The sequence below is a fragment of the Pelmatolapia mariae genome, linkage group LG17 (genome assembly GCF_036321145.2).
Source record: "Pelmatolapia mariae isolate MD_Pm_ZW linkage group LG17, Pm_UMD_F_2, whole genome shotgun sequence".
In the NCBI taxonomy this organism is placed as follows: Eukaryota; Metazoa; Chordata; class Actinopteri; order Cichliformes; family Cichlidae; genus Pelmatolapia; species Pelmatolapia mariae.
In genome coordinates, this window is record NC_086242.1 from 5299544 (window position 1) to 5320659 (window position 21116).

At 41.0% G+C, this 21116-nt stretch overlaps 1 protein-coding gene across 2 annotated transcripts in view; it reads left to right on the forward strand.

Moving 5' to 3' along the window:
- Positions 1-15094, forward strand: part of tbc1d22a (TBC1 domain family, member 22a) — a 161479-nt gene extending 146385 nt beyond the window's left edge. For both annotated transcript variants that reach the window (XM_063501346.1, XM_063501345.1), the window contains exon 14: positions 11083-15094. In XM_063501346.1, coding sequence (XP_063357416.1) covers positions 11083-11211 — 129 coding nt within the window. In that variant the 3' untranslated portion in view covers positions 11212-15094. The remainder of the gene's footprint in view (positions 1-11082) is intronic.
- The last annotated feature ends 6022 nt before the right edge of the window (positions 15095-21116 follow it).

The window sequence follows — 21116 nt, forward strand, 5'->3', positions numbered from 1 at the left end:
GTTTTATGGATGTTATTTTAAGGTGCCATGTGGTAAAAAGTTGTTTTTCTTGCCCATTTCTCAAGCTTAAAGTTTGTTGTCCTGATTAACTTTTCTTCTTTCTCTCTTTTTTTTTGCTTGCATATGTGTACATGAGCAAGTCGCTGTCAAGATCAACACCTTGCAATTTCCCGTACAGAAGCTGGTCCCACCTCTGATCATTAATTCCATACTTTTCACCCATTTATCACAACAAAGACCTTCTCATTTTCTCTTCCTGAACTTTCTTCCCAAACTTGGTTTGCGTCAGCAAACGCTCACAGGGGTTTGTAGCTGCTCTGATGGATGACACTGTAGTCAATAGTGTCGAAAGTGAGACAAGGCCACCTCCGGTAAACAGCTTTTAATAATCACCTTGCTGATTGAGCGCTGCGTCCAATTTGGCATATGAATCTATCGTGCCAAAACAAGAGGAGAGGAATAAAGGACGGGAAAACGCAGAGCTTATATGGTGGAAGTAATTGTGTAGCCCTCCACCCCATCCTCCCGTTTACTCCGTGACATCCTTTTCTTATGGCTTTTCTTACGCCTACACGCTTTCCATCATTGACAGCCAAAGTTTGCTTTCAGGCTAACTCGTGCCGGCTTGTACTGTGAATTAATTTGCTGTACGATTTTGATGACCAAAGCTGCTTGGAAAGTCAGTCATCAATCACGGCATGGTATTGAGTAGACGTAAGGAAGTGTGTATTTGCATTAAAAACGTGTTCTCAAATGCATTTGTGTATTAGCTTTCTAATTGAGGTGTGGTGTTGTTCTGTTGTTTGGTCCAAGTTAGCCTTTGCCAGGAAATCATTTATCAAGTGAAAATAGTCATGAATTGGGTGATTAGTTTGCTCTTTGAGTACCATTACCAAAATTATCATCTGATGAGGTTTATTCCCAAGGGAGCACAATAGTAATGGGAAGTTTTACAGCTTTTTCCCTTTTTTGCCCTGAGATAATAAAAAACAGGAGTTGCTCTGTCAGCCTGTAAGCTAACTGCATGCCCCCTTCTCAACTCAGTTAAGACACAAAAATGCCAAATAAACAGCTATATCGACCCGCTCGTGAGGAATAAACAGAGTGCAACAGCAGCAGGAGAGGGAGAAATAGATTTTTAAGACTAAGAGAAGAAAAGAGTTTTTGAGGAACGCTCTGGGTCATGAACTGAGACATAAATATTGAATTTTAAATTCAAATACCCTTCTATGCAGTCAAAGCGATCACCAACGCACTTCTGCTCCGGGGTTTTTCTCATGGATCTCGAACTCGTGATTAGGAGGGCATTAACCTTTCTGAACTTGGTGATGGTTTGAGATAAACTGTTTAGTTTCCATTTTTGCTTTTGTTTGATTTATTGTAGTAGAGTTCACGGGGCATCCACGTGTTACATATTGGGCTCATATATGAGATAGAAATGTATTTCAGTTGTTGGTTTGATGCATTTCGTGTTTGAAAGTGTGACAACGAAACAGTTTTGCTAGAATTTAGTTGATAATTGTTGGAGCAGGGCCAAATGGTTAAATATTGAGTGCTTATATACTTTGATATTGCACTCGCTGAAAAGCGAGGGGAAATATCACTGTAAATGCTTCAATGCACAGAAGGAGAGACAACTGTTTCACCACTTAAATTGCTTCTGGCGGGATTGTTCCAAAGGTTATGAACTTGTCATTGGGTTGGCATTGACTGATACCAAATGGATGCAAAGCTAGCTCCCTATAACTTAACTGTGGAAAGCAAAGGCATTTTTCTCATAAAAGAGTATCCATACACGCTTTTTTATTGTACTTATCAAAGCCATTAAAACAGGTCTTTACTGTGAGGTTGGAGTATCCAAATGATAAATGAGAACACCGACACTTGTAGTTCCATGTGTACTGAAAGCTTTCAAGCAGTCTGTCAGCCATTTTCCTCATTCTTTAATCCCATTCACTCCCCCACAGTATTTAAATCACCAAAGGTGCTGGCCAGATCCACTGTCTCCTCGAGATATAAATGTATGTATTTTATTTATAATGCATTAAAAAACACCTTTTATGAGTTTGTTTATTTTGTTTTAGTTTCTGTAGTCTAGTTTTGATCTACTGCTCAGCAGATATATTAGTAATTGTTGAATTATCTTGGTATATTTAACCTCTCCAAAATATTTTTTTGGCTTTTGTGATAGACTCCAGAAGCGCATAACTGAGCAAAGCACATTTCTTACGTTTCTTAAGATAGGCCGTTTAAAGGGGATCTGTTACGCTCTTATCTAGGTCCATATTTTCATTCTGCTTAATGAAAAAGAAGACTGATGTGATTAACAGGTTAAAATCCCCACAGTTCATCCTTTATCTCAGATAGTTTTGATTATACCCATTTTAGGCCACCCCTCCTTTAAGCCAGCTTTCTTCTGATTGGCTGCACCTTGCAAACAGTAGGTTTGAACAATAGGTAGGTGGGGCTTCCGTCACAATCAGAGCTGTTTGTGTTAAAGAGCTCTGCTGTACTGACATCAAACAGAGCCTGAGAATGTTGTGAAGGATCAAGCTTTCAGGTTTTTGTCTTTTTTGTGAATTGATTTTGGTGCATGTTAACAGTTAGCCTAGCCGTTCTTGCTCAAGGACCAGTCTTACCAGTTCACCAGTCTATAAATAGTAAATACACTTGTTTGATAATTATGGCATTGTGCTGATCAGTGGTGACAGTGCATCAATAAAAAAAACTCCCAACAACATTTACTTTGTTCATTTATTATGGCAACAAAATGGCCAAATTACCCATAGAGACAACATCACAGCCAGTCCTGCTACGTGCAGCTTGGCTGTGCCATCCTGTGTCGGCTCTTACCTGTGCATGCTACGGTGCCCCACTCCTACATTAGTACCCACTGTTTGCCAGAGTGCCCATTTTGTGTAATTATATGAACTACAGCAAGCTAATGGCCCCGACAGAGCACTGCCTAGGCCTATTACACCTCAGGGTGCTGCAAAACACCATTACCACCAACAGCAACCTGGAGTGTTTGTGCATGTAGGTGACAGGATGTGTGTGCAACTGCACTTTCTGCGTAACGTTCATGTAGATGTGTTGGTTGGAGGTGGATTGATACATGTCACAGAAACACAGCAGTTACAGCCCAAAATTGGTGCTTTTAGCCTCAAATGCGTGTCTATTGATATGTGTATGTGCATACCACACCTGTCATCTGTCCTCCATTAATTTCTCCACGGCTTTAGCCGCTTGCTGCTGGCAACTGTAGTTGACACAGCAGAAAGGATTGCAAGTTTGGGAAGCCATTGCATCCACTTCATTTACCACCATCTCATCTTCTGCCTGTAAATGGACTATTTGGTTCACAGGAAGTGATTTAATTGCATGTTTTATCTATGTCAGTATGTATGTATGTGTGTGTGACTACCACTGATAAATAGTATCTAGTGTAATATTTCTCTCTGTTTGAGGCCTCAGCTCTTTTAACTAATAATCATCTGTGACTCACATGTATACATAATTTAGGTGCTCGTGTTCATGATTGTCTGCCCAGCTTTGCAGGTTATTGAAGATTGGCTGAGTCTGCAACTCGTGCCTTTCAAGGTAGAAGACTTAAAATCAAACACGTGCAGCTCTTTAGATGAGAATAAGGGCGATGATGGACTCAATTAGAATCATCTCCCCACAGTCAGATCCAGGTCAAAACAATGACTATACACATAGCTAGTACAATTTACTTGACAGTGGCCTTGGCTGTCTGTTCAACCATTATGTTATCCCATTCTCTTTTTAAAGAAAGAGCCTTAGCACGGCTCTATTGACAAGCTGCTTTCCCCTCACTATCAATAGCCATTAACCACTTTAAGCCTTGCCAAGCGTAGGAGATGGAGAGCTAATTGCCTTTTTTGTAGTATACAGTATACTGTAATGGTGAATCAATGTCTTTGTTAGTATTGTGGGATAAATGGATATTCATGCCTGAACAACCACATGCACCCACACATAGCGCTAGCGACATTAACAGCATATCTACCTACACATACACACAAATGTTTGTTTGGCTACATTTGTGAGGACATCCTATAATCAAATGGTTTCTAAACCATTTTACTCTACCCAAAAACTAAGGGCTTAAACTGTCATTACTGCCCTCTGTTAAGAGGTTAAGCAGTGTTGAGAAAATTAGCTTTGCCAAAGTAAATGAACTAAAATGTAAAATTTTTATATATTTAGTTTATCATTTGCTGATTCCTTTTTACACGGACTGTAACAAATACACATTCATCGATATGCATTTTTCTTTTATATACTTAAAGCATGAATGCTGCATTTCATGGATTCCAGCAAAGACTCACTCCTTCACACTAACGCTGGTGGCCTCTCAGTGTGGAGTGTTACCACCTGTGTAGAGTGGAGTGAGTGCAGTATTCCCCCCTGACAGCGAGATGTATGCAATTAAACAGTATTAGAGTCATTAGCTCAACACAAGTGATAGCCAGCAGATGGTTACCATGCAGAAATATGCTCTTAATGAAGCTCCTCAGTCACTATGGGTGTGTGCTTGTGTGGCCGAGCACGCATGAGCGCACTTATGTGTATGTAGCGTGTATGGTCTATTGGCTATAACGCTCAAAGCAGCACTTGATTAGACGGCGGTTGGTCCTCCTCTAGCATAACCATTAGTGCCCATGGTTGTTTATAAAAATGCTGTAGCACATGGTTAATTTCATTCATGCTACTTCCTCATCTCTGTGGAGGTCAAAATGTGTGACAAAGATGTTTTCTACGAGTCTTTAGCCATTGCAGGGATTTTGAATTGTTTTAGAGCTTTAAAAACAAACTTTATATCATTAACATCACTGAAAACTGACAAACCTTTTTTGTTAACATCAGTAGGTCCTTTTGCCTGCAGAACTACTTTCTTCAATGCCCAGATTAATCAAGGTGCGGGAAACATTCCTTAGTCCATAGTCACATATGTCCATGTGCAAAGAAAATAGCCCCCACACTATTGAACCCCCACCAGCCTGAACCGATTACAAACGGCGGGATGGATCTGTGCTTTTAGTTATTTTTACACTAAATTCTGAGCCTACCCTCCAAATGTCACAGCAGAAGTCAAGAATTGGCAGATCAGGCAACATTTTTCCAAATTGTAGCCTTAGTTTCATGTTCTTAACCAATAGGAGTGGAGTCCAGCGTGGTCTTTTGATACACGTTGTATGTTCGTAGATGTTCTTCTTCATACTTTGGATGCAACAAGTGATTATTTTTAGCTGCTTTTGATTTTGCCTTGGCATCAGTGATGCAGACCTTCTTCTCACTGGATATTTTCTCTTTTGTCAGCTCATTCTCTGTAGAATATAGAGGTGGTTGTGTGGGGAAATCCCAGTATATCCACAGCTTTTGAAACACTCAGACCAGCCTGTCTGTATCAACAACCATTCCACATTCACAATCACTTAAATTGCCTTTCTTCCCCACTCTGAAGTTCAACAGGTTGCTTTATCAATGTCTATTTGCCTAAATGCATTGAGTTGCTGCCATGTGATTGGCTGATTGGTGTTAACCAGCGGTTAAACCTGCTGATTAGTACCCAATAATGTGACTGGTACATGTATATGAGTATCAAATCATGTTTATGTACAATGGACGTTTCAAGTTTCCACAACTGGTCCTTACTGCTTACTTTAGAGCATGGATCCCTTCCAGACTAGTTTTGATTGCACAGAATCATTCCACACCCACACACTTTAAAACCAACGCAGCCCAGTGAACTTTTCCTCTTTACTGTTTAAGCAGACTCCTGGTGTCCGAGTCTGCATATACAGTATATCACTCGACGTAGTGAAGGTCCAACGTACAAGTGAAGTGAAAATAATCAAAACATATTTTTGAGTAATGGAGGACTTTAAAATAAAGTTTGCCATTTACAAACCTGTCATTATCAATAATAGCATATTGGCCCAGATTTGGAACGACTCATGCTTATCATGAATTTTCTCTCTCATAACTGAAGCATGAAATACGATAATATGTAAAGCCCACGCTTGTTTAGCTTGTCTGTCAGTTACATCCTCACTCTCTCCTGTCAGGCTCTTGGAAGTGGTTAATTTTTTTTTTTTTTTACTGACAGCATCTTCAAGACATTTTTTTTAAAGCTCTTCATCCTTGACAGATTTTCTCCCCGCTTCATTTCTGCTGTAAAGATGTTGAGTCCTTTTCAGCCGTCATAAATTTACTTCCTTCTTGACAATAAATCTTGTTACTTCAGCCTTTGGGAATTTCTCCAGGTTAAACTGGGGTAATAACAATAGGTAGCCTCGCGACACCGAGGCCACCAGTAAGTCATAATTGATTGCAGATTGTGCTTTTGCTGAATAATATCCAGGAAAAATCTTGGCTACAACATCAAGTAGCCAAGATAGAGTGTTGCAAGTCCCCAGGGAGTTTTTCTTTTTGTAAAAGAGCCTGGGGCTTTGAGGTACAGTAGGGGAGGTGTGTGGTGTCTCACCCCCAAAACTACTGTGCTTATAGGTACGTTTGCACGTGGTATTAAATAAAATTAAATAAATGTTTAGTTATTTGCTCTTCTTTTTTGTTCTGTTTATATTAAAAAAAGCTTGTTATTGGTCACATACAGTCAGCTTAACTTATTAGACAGATATTGAGCAGGACATCTCCAGGTCAAAACAATTCATTTAATTTTTCTTTTATTTTATATGATTTGTCCTAAGAAGGCGTAACACTCTGCTGGCTGTGAGCAAATCTTGTGGATTTCCAACTTGTGTATGTGAACGTGAACTCGAGAGAGAGCATGAGCGATGAAAGGAGAGAGCTGATAGTGATGCTCTATTGAATACAGATGAGAGAGAGGCAAGCTGAATTCTGATCAGGCTTTCTTCCACTCTTCTTTCCACTCGCTCTCTCTTTCTCTGTCTCCCGCTCCATCCCTCTGAGTGAAAATACTTCAGAGGACTGCGTCTTTCTGAACCAAGGGGGAAGTCAGTAGGTCAACCTTTCAAAGTCAACGTCCAGGCCCTCTTCTCAAAGGAGCAGCTATTACAGTGAGGTCCACCCCCTCCCCGTCCCTGTAGAATTAACAGGCGTGTGGATTTTGATGTTAGAGATATGGAGCAGTACTTTAGAGGAAACCTGATCCTGAACTGAAAATCCTGTTTCATGTTTGACAACACTAGAGGCCGAATTTGTTAACATTTTTATAAGCGCTTGCTCGGTACCTGTGAAAATTTGTATTATTTTTTTTTTTCACTTTTGAGATACTCCGGCAAGGTTTTAACGCATTCCAAGGGCCTCAGGTTTATCAAAGTCAGTCAATAAAGTAATCAGCAGCTAGTCTCCTGGAAAAATACATTTCTACATCAGCTGAATGTCAAAAATGATATTCAGCTGACTTCACCTATAACTTATTCAGAAGACCGGGGTGAAGCAAAAGCCTGATCTCTGAAAATATCTAGCCAGGATGGCAGCTTGGAGCTTAATTAGTTGAAGAAAGCGTGTGCTTTTTTTCCTCCTCCCCCCACCCCCCTCCCTCGCTCAGAATACAAATGCTTTTTGGTGAAAAGTCACCGGGGTCGTCTCACCGCCTCATTAAAACCGAGCGAGGATGGGAAAAAAATTAATGGAGCCAAACACCTTCAATTTAATACGTAGGAGGGTAAACTAATGCAAAGTGCCTTGCTGTAGTAAATATTCCCACTTAAAGTTTTGTATAGTTTGACTTTCTCAGCAGTCGTAGAAAGATCAGCGTAAAGATGCGTAATGGTTAAAACCACGACTGCGACGCGATTAGGTTTCGGTATTTGAAAGCGTCTTCGAATCCCTTTTGTAACAGGGTCACATCCTCTCGGATAGCAGCGAACTGCTTAGGACTCAGATGAGTGTAGACACCACAGTCCCGACGTGATTTGTCCTTCGATGTGATTATCAGCAGCGTGATTGGTTGTAAACCCTGTTGTCACGGCAATGATTTCAGCCTTGATGATGAAAGCTCATGGGACACTGATCCGTAGCATGCAGACACACACACACACAATCACTCTGTCTCACTGCTAACCAGTCTCATTCCCCTTTGAGAGAGAGGCATTAGTCGGTGAGATTGAACTCTTGCATGTGTGTGTGCGAGTGTGTGTCGCTGTTGTCTGTCTTCTTACTTACCCAGTAATGTACAAAACAGGAATCTGGGGAAAGGCTCAAGCTCCACTGAATTGTACTTGACATTTTATTCTTTCTTTCCTGATTTTTTTTTTTCCTCTTTCCCTCTCACACCATACCCTGGACCCCTTTTTTCTGTTTCCGTCTCACAGCTGTTATTAAACCACTTTGACTGAGTTAATAACATCTGTGTCACACTCACACACACAAAAGCAAGTGTAACTGTGCCTGTCTGCTACAGTACCTTGTGCAAACCAGAACCGCAAGTTTGCATCTTGGTATTATCCGTCTAAATACACTAATTATTATACTGGGTTTGGTGTACCTGTACACTTTTTTTTTAATGCTGGTAAAATGAAAATGAAAAACAGAATAGAAAGACTTAATATAAAGATTTGAGTGAAAGATGATCATGGAAACATTGTGTTAATTAAAAGCTAAACAAAGAAACAATCAATAATTGAACTGAGCAGACCTCTCATTTTGAAATTTATGTAATTAAATAAGTTTCATGTTTGAAACCAAAGTCGTTTCCAATAAAAATAAATGGTTTCTTAGAATTTTCTCTAACCACATTTACAGTCTTTACATAAAATAACACAGCAGCCTGTCCTCCAACAACAGTTCAGATTAGCACATTTCTAAAACGTCTTAAAGACAGTCGTAGCTGACGCTTTCCTGAGGTCATTTGGAGGTCATTCCAGAGTCGTAGCGCGATGACAGCATAGGTGTGACCCGCCCTCCCCATTTTGAAATCAGGATTAGGAAAGGATCTTGAGGGAATGTATGTATTCAGCATATTGACCACATATGCAGATGTAAGACTGTTTAAGGCTTTAAATGCAAACACTTTCACATTTAGTGTAGTCTGTAATGCATGGGGAGCCAGTGCAGGACTGCTTTGTCAGTAATCTGGCTGCAGCATTCTGGACAGAAATGTTCATGATGCACACACAGGGCAATTCTCTTTAGCAATGTTGCCGGAATATGTGCGGTGTATGGGTTGGCTTTGTCTCACTAAGATGTGCTTCCCTGTATATGTTGCACCAGAGGATGTGTTTATCATCAAGCATTAATGATGCCTTCATAGGTGTGCAAGTCACATCCATGTGCAGAGATCCATACTTCCACAGATGCTGGATTTTGAGCGTTTTTGATGGTCTCTCTCCTTTTTAGCCAGTCCCTGATTCCTGAGTCCATGCACCCCAAAGATTCTGGGAGTACAGCTTTGTACTTCCCAGCTTTTGTATGCATTCTTTATGTGGTTATGTTTATCACATCTGATCAGTGGCCTTTGCACATCATTGTGTTTCCTATGTCCTCTGGGTCAGATTAAGGGGAACAAACTGAGCAGACACCATACATGAGGTATCTATGTATAAGTTACCTGGTGGAGGGGGAATCTCATATGCTTAAGGCCACTACAGGACCCTGGACTCAAGTCCACATCAGGTCATTTTGTGTATGATTCCTCTCCACCCTCCCTGCTTTCCTGTCTGTGCTGTGTTCGACTCGAAAAGGCTGAAAATGCCAAAAAAATATATATGAATATATATAAAAGGCAGACAACAAGCCAAGGCATTTAATTAAAACATTGCACCCAGCTTCTGATATTAGCCAGATCTACACAAATTAAAAGCTCGTAATCCTGGCAGACCTTTTATCAAACGCAGTGAGTACCAGGTTGAGGGAAGTGGTGCAGCTGTATTGGCTCTACTTGTTTTTCCTTTGCCAAAGGAAGAGCTCGTCTAGAGTTCTTTGCTGGTCTTGCTTGAGTTACAGAGAAGTACAACTAGGTCACCTTTTCACCTGCTAGATGAAAAGGTGACCCAGAGAGCAGCTAAACTGGAGCAAGCACATTTACAACTGACTGAGAGTTGGCCAGAGAACAAAGCAGACCGCGTTCACGTTTGAGCTGGCCAACGGGATGAATATTTGGCTATCAGCAGATGGCCAAATCCACTTCTGGTTGGTGAGGGCATTTGTGTATGTGCGTGAGAGAGAGTGTGATTTTTGACTTTTTTGGTAAAGTGCAATTGCTGCTTTGCCCTGGTGGATAAGCTGGCTACATGTTCACACTATGCCACCTTACAAGGTCATTTATTAGCATCTCTTGTTCGTCTCCCTGCCTGTTTGTTGTTTAAAAGCCAGGAGAGCCAGCTTTTTCATTTATTTCAGTCCTTTGACTGATGGATATTTTTCAACTTTTAAAAAAATTATCCAAAAACATTTTATTATTATTATTATTGTTTAGGTCCTATAAGATGACGGTGAGGTCCTACCATCTCTGGAAAAGGCATAAATCCAAATTGGGATACAGGAAGTTTTATTTCCTGAATATAATTACAAGATGATGGATTTTAAAGTTCTGTCCTTAAGTGAAGCAAAGAGCACAGACTCTTTTTCTCTCTTATTCTCTCTCATTGATTGCCTAACCATGTACCAGCTTTGTCTTACATTACTGTGAGACAGAAGTAGTGCTTCCACTCTCATTTATAATAAGTACAGCACCTCGACCCCCCAAATTGGTTCTTTGTCAGGTACAGAGGAATCAATGTACGAGCGTGATTCTGACCTGAAACCATGCTGCTGAGCTTGAAAAATCCCTAGTTTTGTGTGGATATAATAGCCGACAGTATAAAAATTCATCAGCTGCTGCCCGCAGATTGTGATTTCCCTTTTTCTTTCCTCATGTCCTCCTCTAGCCTCTTTTAATATTGATCAGCCACACATTTATCTTTGCCTTTCCTCTTGCATCAATATTTTCCTTTGGCCCTACACACACTCTCGAGTGTTTGAGTTTTACTTTTTAAATCTTTTTTCTCTCTGAAGCTGATTAGATTGATTAGATCTTGCCATCATGTATCTTGCGGTTTTGCATCTAAATAATGTCTTTCTTTCTTTCACCAGGGCCTGATGATCCTCTTACAGAACCTTCCCACGATGCACTGGGGCAACGAGGAAGTGAGCGTACTGCTGGCTGAAGCCTACAGGTTGAAGTTTGCCTTCGCTGATGCGCCCAACCACTACAAGAGATGATAAGCAAGGGGCGGGGGAGGGGGCTCCCTGTGTTCCTCCTTTACTCCCCCCAAAGTGGTCTACTGAACTCAAAGGTCTCTATTCCCACACAGGAAGGAGCTCCCCTTTTTCTTAACCTCCTTTTCCCTTATTGGCCGGTGGGCCTTTCAGCTACTAAGAGATTTTTGAATCAACCAATGACTGCGAGGATGTGCGGTGTAGCATTCTAACATGTTGATGTGGAGCCTTTTTTTTTTTTTTTAAATGATTATTGTGTTCTCTGATTAGCTCTGAGCAGTGCAGAGTCCTGTTCTTTATCACTGCAAGTTGACACCTGGGAGATCAACCTAAGGCCCGATGCAAAACCAGGAGCTGTTGCTCAGCAGCGCCTGTGGTCTGGCTCCGGAAAATGCCTCTTTCTGCTAATTATTTCCATAACCATGGTAATACATAGTTGATTTTTTTGTTCCCTGAGGCAAAATGTGATCTTTTTCCTTTTCAGTTTGCAAAGACAAAGAAAGATGTCAAAGGGCATTGCACTAGATACTTTACTTGCCCCTCCCCACCCACAGATTGTTTTTCTTCGTGACCCTTCCAAGACTTTTGAAGCAAGACACTTTGTCAGTCAGTGAGAGGAGGCATGTATACTTCCTTCCATTAAGCCAATCACACACCAGCTTTAAACCCTCATTGTCCAGTCCCATCACTGCAGCGTCTCGTTGTTTGAATGTAACGCAAACAATGGCAGGAGGCTGCAGAACAGGAGTCACATACACAGATCAACATCAAAGAACATAAGAAGCCATTAGGAGGGAGAACGCTACCTATTCCCACTTGTTAGGGTTCTTTTCTCTCTTTTTTTCTCCTCAGACCTGCCCGCATGTGAAGGGCCATGTCTTATTATCAACTTCTCCTTCTTTGTGAATGTAAGACTACCTCAGAACACGCATTGTTATTACACGGTTATACACATAATGAGGCGTTAGCAGACATAAAGAATCACTCAGAGACGCATTGGCCTGGGTTGGTGACAGGCCAGATCTGAAGTTGAAGCTAAAGAGCACAATCGACACCGTTTGGGCACCTTTTGTTTTCAAGTTTTCCACCCAGAATATATAAAATATGGATTGGACTGTTTAGAGATCACCAGCAAGGCGGGGCCTGAGCTTAAAAGATGTATTTCCATATAAACACGTGAAACTAGAAGGGTTTATTTGGAGGCTAAAACTTAATGGAAGTCTTGCAATTTTAAAATGCAATTACACACGCTTGATCCATTTCGGCTCTCGTAATTTATTCATGTAGAAGCTCTGCACGCGGATCATCAGGATTATCCTAAAAACGTACCGATACATAAATAAGTAAATAAATAATTACAAAGCTGTTTCTTTGCTTATGACCATCCATCCCATTGCCTCTATAATGCTGTTTGTAAGTACCCTGTAATCAGGCGTCGGCACCTTTCACGGTGCTTACTGAACTCTGTGAATATAACAGGAAGTTGACAAGCTTAGCAGGTGACAACGATTCATCACGCCCTTTAATTAAAAAGCGTTTGCATAAATAAGTTATACAACCTGCTTCTTGTTTTTGCACACACAACCCTCCGCCTTACATTAGTCGTTCACACATTGCTCTGTTCTTATAGAGCACATGGGATGTCTTACGCAAAGTCAGTAGCACCATATTGGTGTGATGTTAGGTGGTGGTGGTGGAGGGGTAATCAGACATTCATGACATAACACAAAGCTGTTAACGTTTGGATCCTCCTGTCGCAACTCCGCCAGGATCCATTATTGTCACCCGAGCCGAAAAAGGCGGCAGGCGTAGGTGTGTGAAGGGAAGATGGAAGGAGAGAGGGGAAGGGAGGGTGTTGTGTTTCTTTGGAAGTTCAGTCCCTTTTTTCAGTGAGAGCTGTCAGTCTTTGATCACATGTTGAGGGTTTTGGGGTTTGTTTTTTTTCTGCACCAGTTTCACAAGCCCCTCATCTCCCATGCTGTCTGACAAGGAAAAACTGCACTTAATTTAAAAGTCTAAAAAGTCCCCTCCCTTTTTTTGTATGAGATATATTCTTTCAATCAGCATTTTAAATATTTGTCTTTTTCATTTAGGTTTTATTTTTTTAAATGCCTACATATGTTTACGTTTACATGCCTGTAAAGTTGTGCCTGACTCTGGAGACACGAGACAAACACCCTGATTGTGTTTTTTGACCACAGATGATTTTTTTTGTTTCGTTTGGTTGGTTTTTTTTTTTAGGTTTTAAATTTGTGCAAGCAATATGAAGTCATTTTTAATTAGTAATAAAATCAAAGGAAATATTATTTTGGCTACAGAAACCACCAGCATGAGCTGTTGAATTACACTCTGGGCATTTATGCCATAATAAAATAACCAATAACCCATCCCTAAACCCTCCGAAACCCTTCAGAGGCTTGTCAAGCTTTGCATTCCTACACATGCAAGAACATGCAGTGAATGGGCTGTGGCTGTAGTGCTACTCAGCATAAAAACAGTTTGGAGTCCGCAGTTAGCAGCTTTATGAAATGTGGGTGAATTGCCACTCGCCAGTCAGTCAAACAGACCAAAATCATCCCAACCATGTGTTATGAACCTGCAGTCTCTTGGCTTTTGAAATGGTTGCTTCAAAGACGGGCCAAATCTGCATCCACCTGCAGTTAGCTGCCATGTTCAAAACAACTTGGTCTGTCAAAAACATGATAAAAAAGCCAACAAGAATCAGTCTGCTACCACTTTACGACCAGAATGCAACCAGTTGCCAACCAACTGAGACAAGTCCCCTATTGCAACGATGCACATTGCAGACAAGTTGCACTCATCAGAGCAGACGGACTCTTAATTGAGTCGGTCTGCTCACTACCAAATGTTTTAGGGTGTTTTGTTTGTTTTTTTTTAGCATAGTTAGTAGAGATGATATTTGCTTATGTGATCTGTCCGTTGTTACTTAAGTTAAAAAACTGACGCCACTGAAGCCACTTCTGAGTTTGAGTGTTACATTTTTTAATCATGAATGCAAAGCTTGACAGGCACAGCAGCAGTCAATAAGGTTGGGCAGGGGTGAGCGAGCAGTCAATATTTGTCCCATTTATTACCCATAACCCGACTTCTCACAACATTAAACTGCCTTATTGCACACATTCGTATGGATATGAACACTGTAGGGGGTAAAAGCAATGTTGGTGGTGAACACCGATGCTCCAAGATAATGACAAATGTGGGGGGTCGACAGCCACTGTAGTGACTGTCAATATATTTGTATTTGTGTGTGTGTGTGTGTGTGTGTCAAAGGCAGAGAGTAGGTTTGAGCCCCCCTCCGTTTCTGCTGTTATGCTATATGCAGGGTTTTCCCTTTAATAAGAGTCAGCTGCCTACACACAGTTCTGCGAAGAGAGGTGAAATTAACAAACAAACACAGGAGCACATTCAGTTGCAATCTGAAGTTTGACTCTCAACACACACACACACACACACACATATCTCCATGGAGATGAACGCCTCAGTGGCATCAGGTTGAAACCCCTTTTTTATATTAGCCCACACACACACACACACACACACACACACACACACACACACACACACACACACACACACACACACGGCAAACTTCAAACACTCTTTGGAGCATCTTCAGGAGTGCATCCTTAAGTAACATTTCCAGCTGCTTTCATTTCTCTTAGAGTAAAATCTGTCTATGAAAACCAAACTGATGAAAAAAGAAAAATCCTCCCCCATGTGTTTTGTCTCCAAAAAAAAGAATCAAATAATACTAGAGCATGTGGGTGACAGGAGTAGCAGGTGTTGAATTTAAAAAATAAATGTGTACAGAGAAGATTTTGAAACAAAAATCTGTAAATAGAAAGTGTAAATAAATCCTATATATATGACATCACGCTGTACATATGTGCCTGTTTTTTCCTCGAGCGTGCGCACGTGAGCAGAGAAATCGACTTGCTTTTTCTGAATATCGCAAGTCCGACCGCGGTCAATTAAACTCGACGGGTTTTCCATATTGCAGAGCGCCATGCCTCCGCTGCCTCCTTGTAGCAGCACGTCTGCGATGTGTGTGTAATCTGTCTCCCGGCGAGTCCGGAATGAAGCTCTTTGCTGTGATGAAAACACAGAAATGATGCAGATGCTTTAAATCAAAGCCGCCGCTGCTGTTTGTTATATGTGTGTAATGAGCATGCTAGTACATTAGCCAGTGCCGTGAGAAGGCCGTGGCTAACAGCTGTGCTAATGTGCAGCATGTAATCGTATTGGTTGCCTACACACACACACTCGTCTAACAGGTACACGCATACACTGCTTGTGTGGAGGAAATGGCAGCAGCAGCTCAGTTAATGAGACTTTTTCCCATCCCTGTGTGTGTTTCAAGAGAAGGAAAGCAGCAGACACACAAAGACACGCAAAACAACAGCCAGACTGCTTTCAGTTGCAAACAGGAGAGCATACCTGTATATGTGTGTGCGTGCGTGTGTGTGTGTGGGGGGGGAGCAGCCCACAGTAGAAGCTCCCTCTTGCTCTCGTTAGGTTGACTGATGTTCACACAGGCAGCCAATTATGGAGTGCCGGTCACCGAGGACTTCAGTCACTTCATGGGAAATTAAAAATACATTAAAACCAACAATGGTCGCAGGAAGGCGCCCGGTCGTGCGCTCGCGCACACATTAGGGCAATAAGAGACTGAACGGTGGGAGGAGGCGTGCCAGCAAAGAGCCAGCTGGAGCTCTCTCTCTCTCTGTAGCTAAAGAGATGTAGCGCAATTATTAGCATAATCAACTTTACCTTGAGCTTTCTTCCCCCAACCCCCCTTACGGTTGTTTTCCTTCTCACATATTGTGGCTGTTTGCTTTTTCTTTTTTCTTTATTCGTACAGTATGCCACTATTATTATATCAGCATTTGCTGTTTTACCTCCCAAATCCCGTTTAACTCCCTCCACCCAATTTATAGTCCTGTAAAGCAGTATTTACCCACATGAGTCCTTTTCATCAGAGGCTCACGCTGGTAAAGGTTCCAGCACACTGGGATCACTAAGGCAGAAATGTCAAGACTCTGATGTGTTATTTTTTATTTTATTTTTTTTTATGGGATTTTGAAGTCGTGTTTAAAAATCTATTTCCTGATTCAATTTTTTTGAAGAGTGGATCCGAGCAGCAACGGCATTACAGTCACACTATAGCATAAAGACGCAGATTGAGGATGACTCCGGAGAGGATTGTAGATGCACTGTGGAGGCACAAGGCAGCTGTGATGTAAATCAGCTTCAGTCTAAAGGGAGGGAACCAAATATGTCAGGCAGTTCAGTAACTAACCTAGAAACAATAAAAAACAACCATAAAAACAGCCATAAGAAAGTCATCAACAGTCTACCCTAAGTCAGTTATGTGTTTATTGCTAGTGTATGGGATTATCAACATTTTTTTCTTCTTCAGTCACAGATGCTGAAAGCTTCAAGTAGAAATGATCTCTCCAGTGAGAAGCAAAAGTACATTGTATTGCCAAAAGTATTCACTCACAGAGCGGGGTCAGCACATGCTGAGGAGCGTGGTACGCAAAGGTCATCAACTTTCTGCAGTCAATCAGTACAGACCTCCAAACTTCACATGGTCCTTGGATCAACTCAAGAACTGTGCATAGAGAGGTTCATGGAATGGTTTTCCATGGCCCAGAAGCTGCATCCAGGCTTTACATCACCAAGTGCACTGCAGAGTGTTGGATGCAGTGGTGTAAAGCACACCACAGGACTATGGAGCATTGGAGACGTGATGAATCACACTTCTCTATCTGGCAATCTGATGGACGAGTCTGGGTTTGGCCGTTACCAGGAGAACAGTACTTATCTGACTTTGCCAAATGTAAAGTTTGGTGTGGGGTTGTCTTTATGAAGTTGGGCTTGGTCCTGTAGTTCCTGTGAATGGAACTCCTAATGCTTCAGTACCAAGACATTTTGGACAGTTTCATGCTCCCAACATTGTGGGAACAGTTTGGTCCTTTCCTGTTCCAACGAGGTCCATACAGACATCGATGAGCAAGTTTGGTGTGGAAGAATTCAAGTGGCCTACATAGAGTCCTGACCTCAACCCGACAGAACATCTTTGAGATGAATTAGAGCAGAGACTGCGAGCCAGGCACTCCCATCCAACATCGGTGTCCGACCTCACAAATGTGCTTCTGGAAGAACGGTCAAAACTTCCCATAAATGCTCCTAAGCCTTGTGGAAAGCCATCCCGGAAGAGGTGATGCTGTTATAATTGCAAAGAGTGGGCTGACACATTATTAAACCATATCGATTAACAATGAGATGTCACCCAGTTTTATATGTGTGTGATGGCAGATGAGTGAATACTTATTAGTGGATGGTAATCTAAGAAAGAACAACGATCCAAGATGCCCAGTTTGTAGTCCATCCTCAGAACTTTGTAGTTGCACCTCGCAAAAGCCTAATGTAAGTGCAGTTATCTTTTCTAGTCCAAATAAAATCTCACAGTGGGGAATATCATGAGGTGAAAGAGGGTCTTTTGTTTTTACTTCCCCCACTGAACTACTGTACAGTGCTTCATTTCACAGTTAGTCATTGCTGTCATCCCGGTGATTGTACAACAACAAGAATTTCCCCTTTTCATCATAATCTTTTGATTTCTCATCCAGCTGAGAAGGTAAATCAAACTCCTGCACGCTGTCTCTGATACCGCTTGAACCAAGACACAGCAGTCCAAAGTCAAGTAGAGAGTCAACTTAAAACTTAACAACTTAAAAAACACTGAGCAATTTTGGTGATTGTTTGAGTACAAGTAAAGCGGTCACTACAAGGAGGAAAATAAGGCCTATAAGAAGTGGATTTACAACACTTTAAGACATGTTTTATTCTAGTCAGCTGGTCTAACAGTAGAAGTAGGGGATTTATCAGCCACTGACATTAAGCGACAGAGAAAGTGCTCCACTTTAAAGATGGTGGTGCAAGTGTGTTCTTCAGAGATTATATTTGAAGGCTATTAAAGGAATGCACTTTGCTTGAACTTCTGCAACAAAGAGCTGATCTGTCCTTTGATTTTTATCTTTTTAAAGTCATAGTTTTTCAGCAAGCGGCTGATGATGTGAATCAGGAATTTTTGCAGATACGTGCAGCCTAATGAACTTCATGTCATCTATTTTACCTTTGCAGCTGTAGAGGGATATTAATACTCAGCGTCGTACAATAAGAGCGTGACTTGGAACTTCTGGAGACTTTTTACGGGATATGTTTGCAAGGTAAGAAAACTGAACTCCATAAATGAACCCTGACTGCTTACTCATCACATCAAGCTAAAGTTCAGCCTATTAGATTTGCTGTGCGTCTACTCATCACCACTGACAGCATCATGGCAACTGAGATCAGCATGACTTTTATACATGTGTCACTCTGAATCCATCTTCAGACCATCTCCACACTACTGCTGTGCTCACGCACATTATCACGGCATGAAAAAGCATAATCCCACCACTGATTTTGCCCAGTAGCCTATTTATCACATGCAACACATACTGCACTGGCTCGTTTCATCATATGGAAGTCCATATGTTTTTGGACAATGACCATTTTTTCCTCCTCAGTACATCACCACAGTGGATTTTAAATCAAACAATCAATACTCAGTACAATCAAATGTATTTATATGGCACTAAATCACAACAATGTGCTTTATATTGAAAGGTAAAAAGCAAAAAATAATACTGAAAAATCCCTAACATTGAGATGAGCCCCTGTGAGCAGGGACTTGGTGACAGTGGGAAGGGAAAACTCCCTTTTAACAGGAAGAAAGGGAAATAACTGGAAGACTGTTCCTGCTATAAGATAGTAAGTCCAACCATTATTCAGTAATCAGGTGCATTCTGACACAAATATTTAGGTAATATTTTATTAATACCTTCCATTTTTGAAGATCAATTTCTTTCGTTCTTTTTAAGCTAGTTACATAATGTTGTATTAGCTTCTGACAGTGTAATGGTGAAGAAACAAATTTGGCATCCAGTTAGGCATTTCATTTTCCCAATAATCTGGAAGACAGAAAACTAGTGAAAATGTTGTATTTCTGATTTTCTCACAGAACCAAAAGGTGGTGTGAGGTACTAACATTTTAAAAAATATATCTGAGAAGCTGATGTCAAATTTAGAAAAAGTGTATTTCCTAAAGTATACTCTTGTCAGTGATTTAATGAATTAATGGCTTCTGTCTGGTACCTCACCATGCAAGATAGGGCACTGATAAGCAACAAGACAGAAATATGTATGAACTTTTGTAGAGTTGTGAGTGTCTCTCCTCCACTGCAAAATAAGATCATGCAGTTGTTAGGAAATTGTATCCATAAACATATTATAGTAATTGTCTGCATGTTTGTTTTTAAGTTATGTTTGACGCTAAAAATGTTTGAGAAGGAAGAGTGTTAGTTTTAGTCTGGAGAAGTTTCCATAAACTGGAAATTTTGTCAGGAGTCGCGGCAGGTTGATAAGTACCGTCGACATCACTCAGAGCACTATGACCAGCCAGGTGAACAAACTATCAGAGCAGCCCAGCTACAGAAGTAAATGACATTATTGTTACAGAGAGAATGTGCCATGTTTGAGTGTTAGCTGAAGACAGTAGCCTGCTGCTACTGTCTTTGGCTGTCTGTGTCAAAATCTGGAGTGTACACAGCATTATTTTTTTGCAGCACAGATATGTTGCTATTTTATCTCTGACTGATGCTGACCATACTATTATAAAGGGTTAGTTTGTAGTGTATTCAATGTGATGCCTTTAATATCTCAGAGAAGCGTGCTGAAAACAAAGCCACGAATGACAGTAGCCAGAATAAGAATCTTAAAGTCCAGCTGCTTGTGTTTCTGCCCCCCAAAACACTTTTGCCGATCTAGTGACGAAGCGACTAATACCAGGAGAGGAGTGGTGGTTAAAGTGAACAGCTTGTCTCAAGGTGAAACATTTTGTCAGGCTGTTCTTAGTCATCCACAGTCTGCAGCTAAGACTAAAAGTAGTTTCAGTACTTACAGGAGAGTGAACACATGGCTCACAACAACACAAGTGAATAATGTTGCTGTGTGCTAGTTCTAGGTAATCTGTTATGTTTATGCTACGTTTGGTTATTATATGCTTGAATATGAGAAGAATTCCAAATAATTAGTTTCAAATAATTCCAAATTGTGTAAGCAAAAATGTTCTTTATGAGTTTGTTTACTACTGTGTCTCTATATAAAGGCTCTAGGTCAGTTTTCCCAACCTTTTGGAGCCACAGCACATATTTCACATTACAAAAATTGCATGGCACACCACCAAACAAAATTTCACAAAAAGCATTTTGATCATTTTCCGCCGCGCACCAGGCAGAGTGGAATTGGTTCCGTTTGTGCCCAGTATACCTTTTTTGCTTTCTTCTGACTGCTACTCATGCTAGGGCCTTCATCTGGGTCTGATTTTTCTCCAGGACTCAGGTCAGATTGACTACTTTTTCTTTTCAAATATTTATCTATTGTTATTACATGCTGCGTGGTCTCACAGCATGACTATTATGACATTTCTTCTTCGTCTTCTTCTGTTTTACTGGCAGTTGGCAACCCATTTAATTAGAGCAGGTAGTTTTACTGCCCTCTAGTGGAAGAGAATGTAATTGTTCTGCCCATTACTCAAGCCGTTGCTTAGAATACTAATCAAGCAGAACCAGATAATCTTCCACGACACACCTCATTTCTCGCGGCACACAGTGATCGGGAAACACTGCTCTAGGTTACATGAAATTGTAATCAGAAGTCTATTATGAAAGCAAAATACTTTTTTTTTTAAAGTTCCTACTAATCTCAGGCCCTCCAAGGTTTGGAGGCCTATCTCCCCCCACCACTTCCCCTGCCGGTGGCAGACGCCCTCAGACATC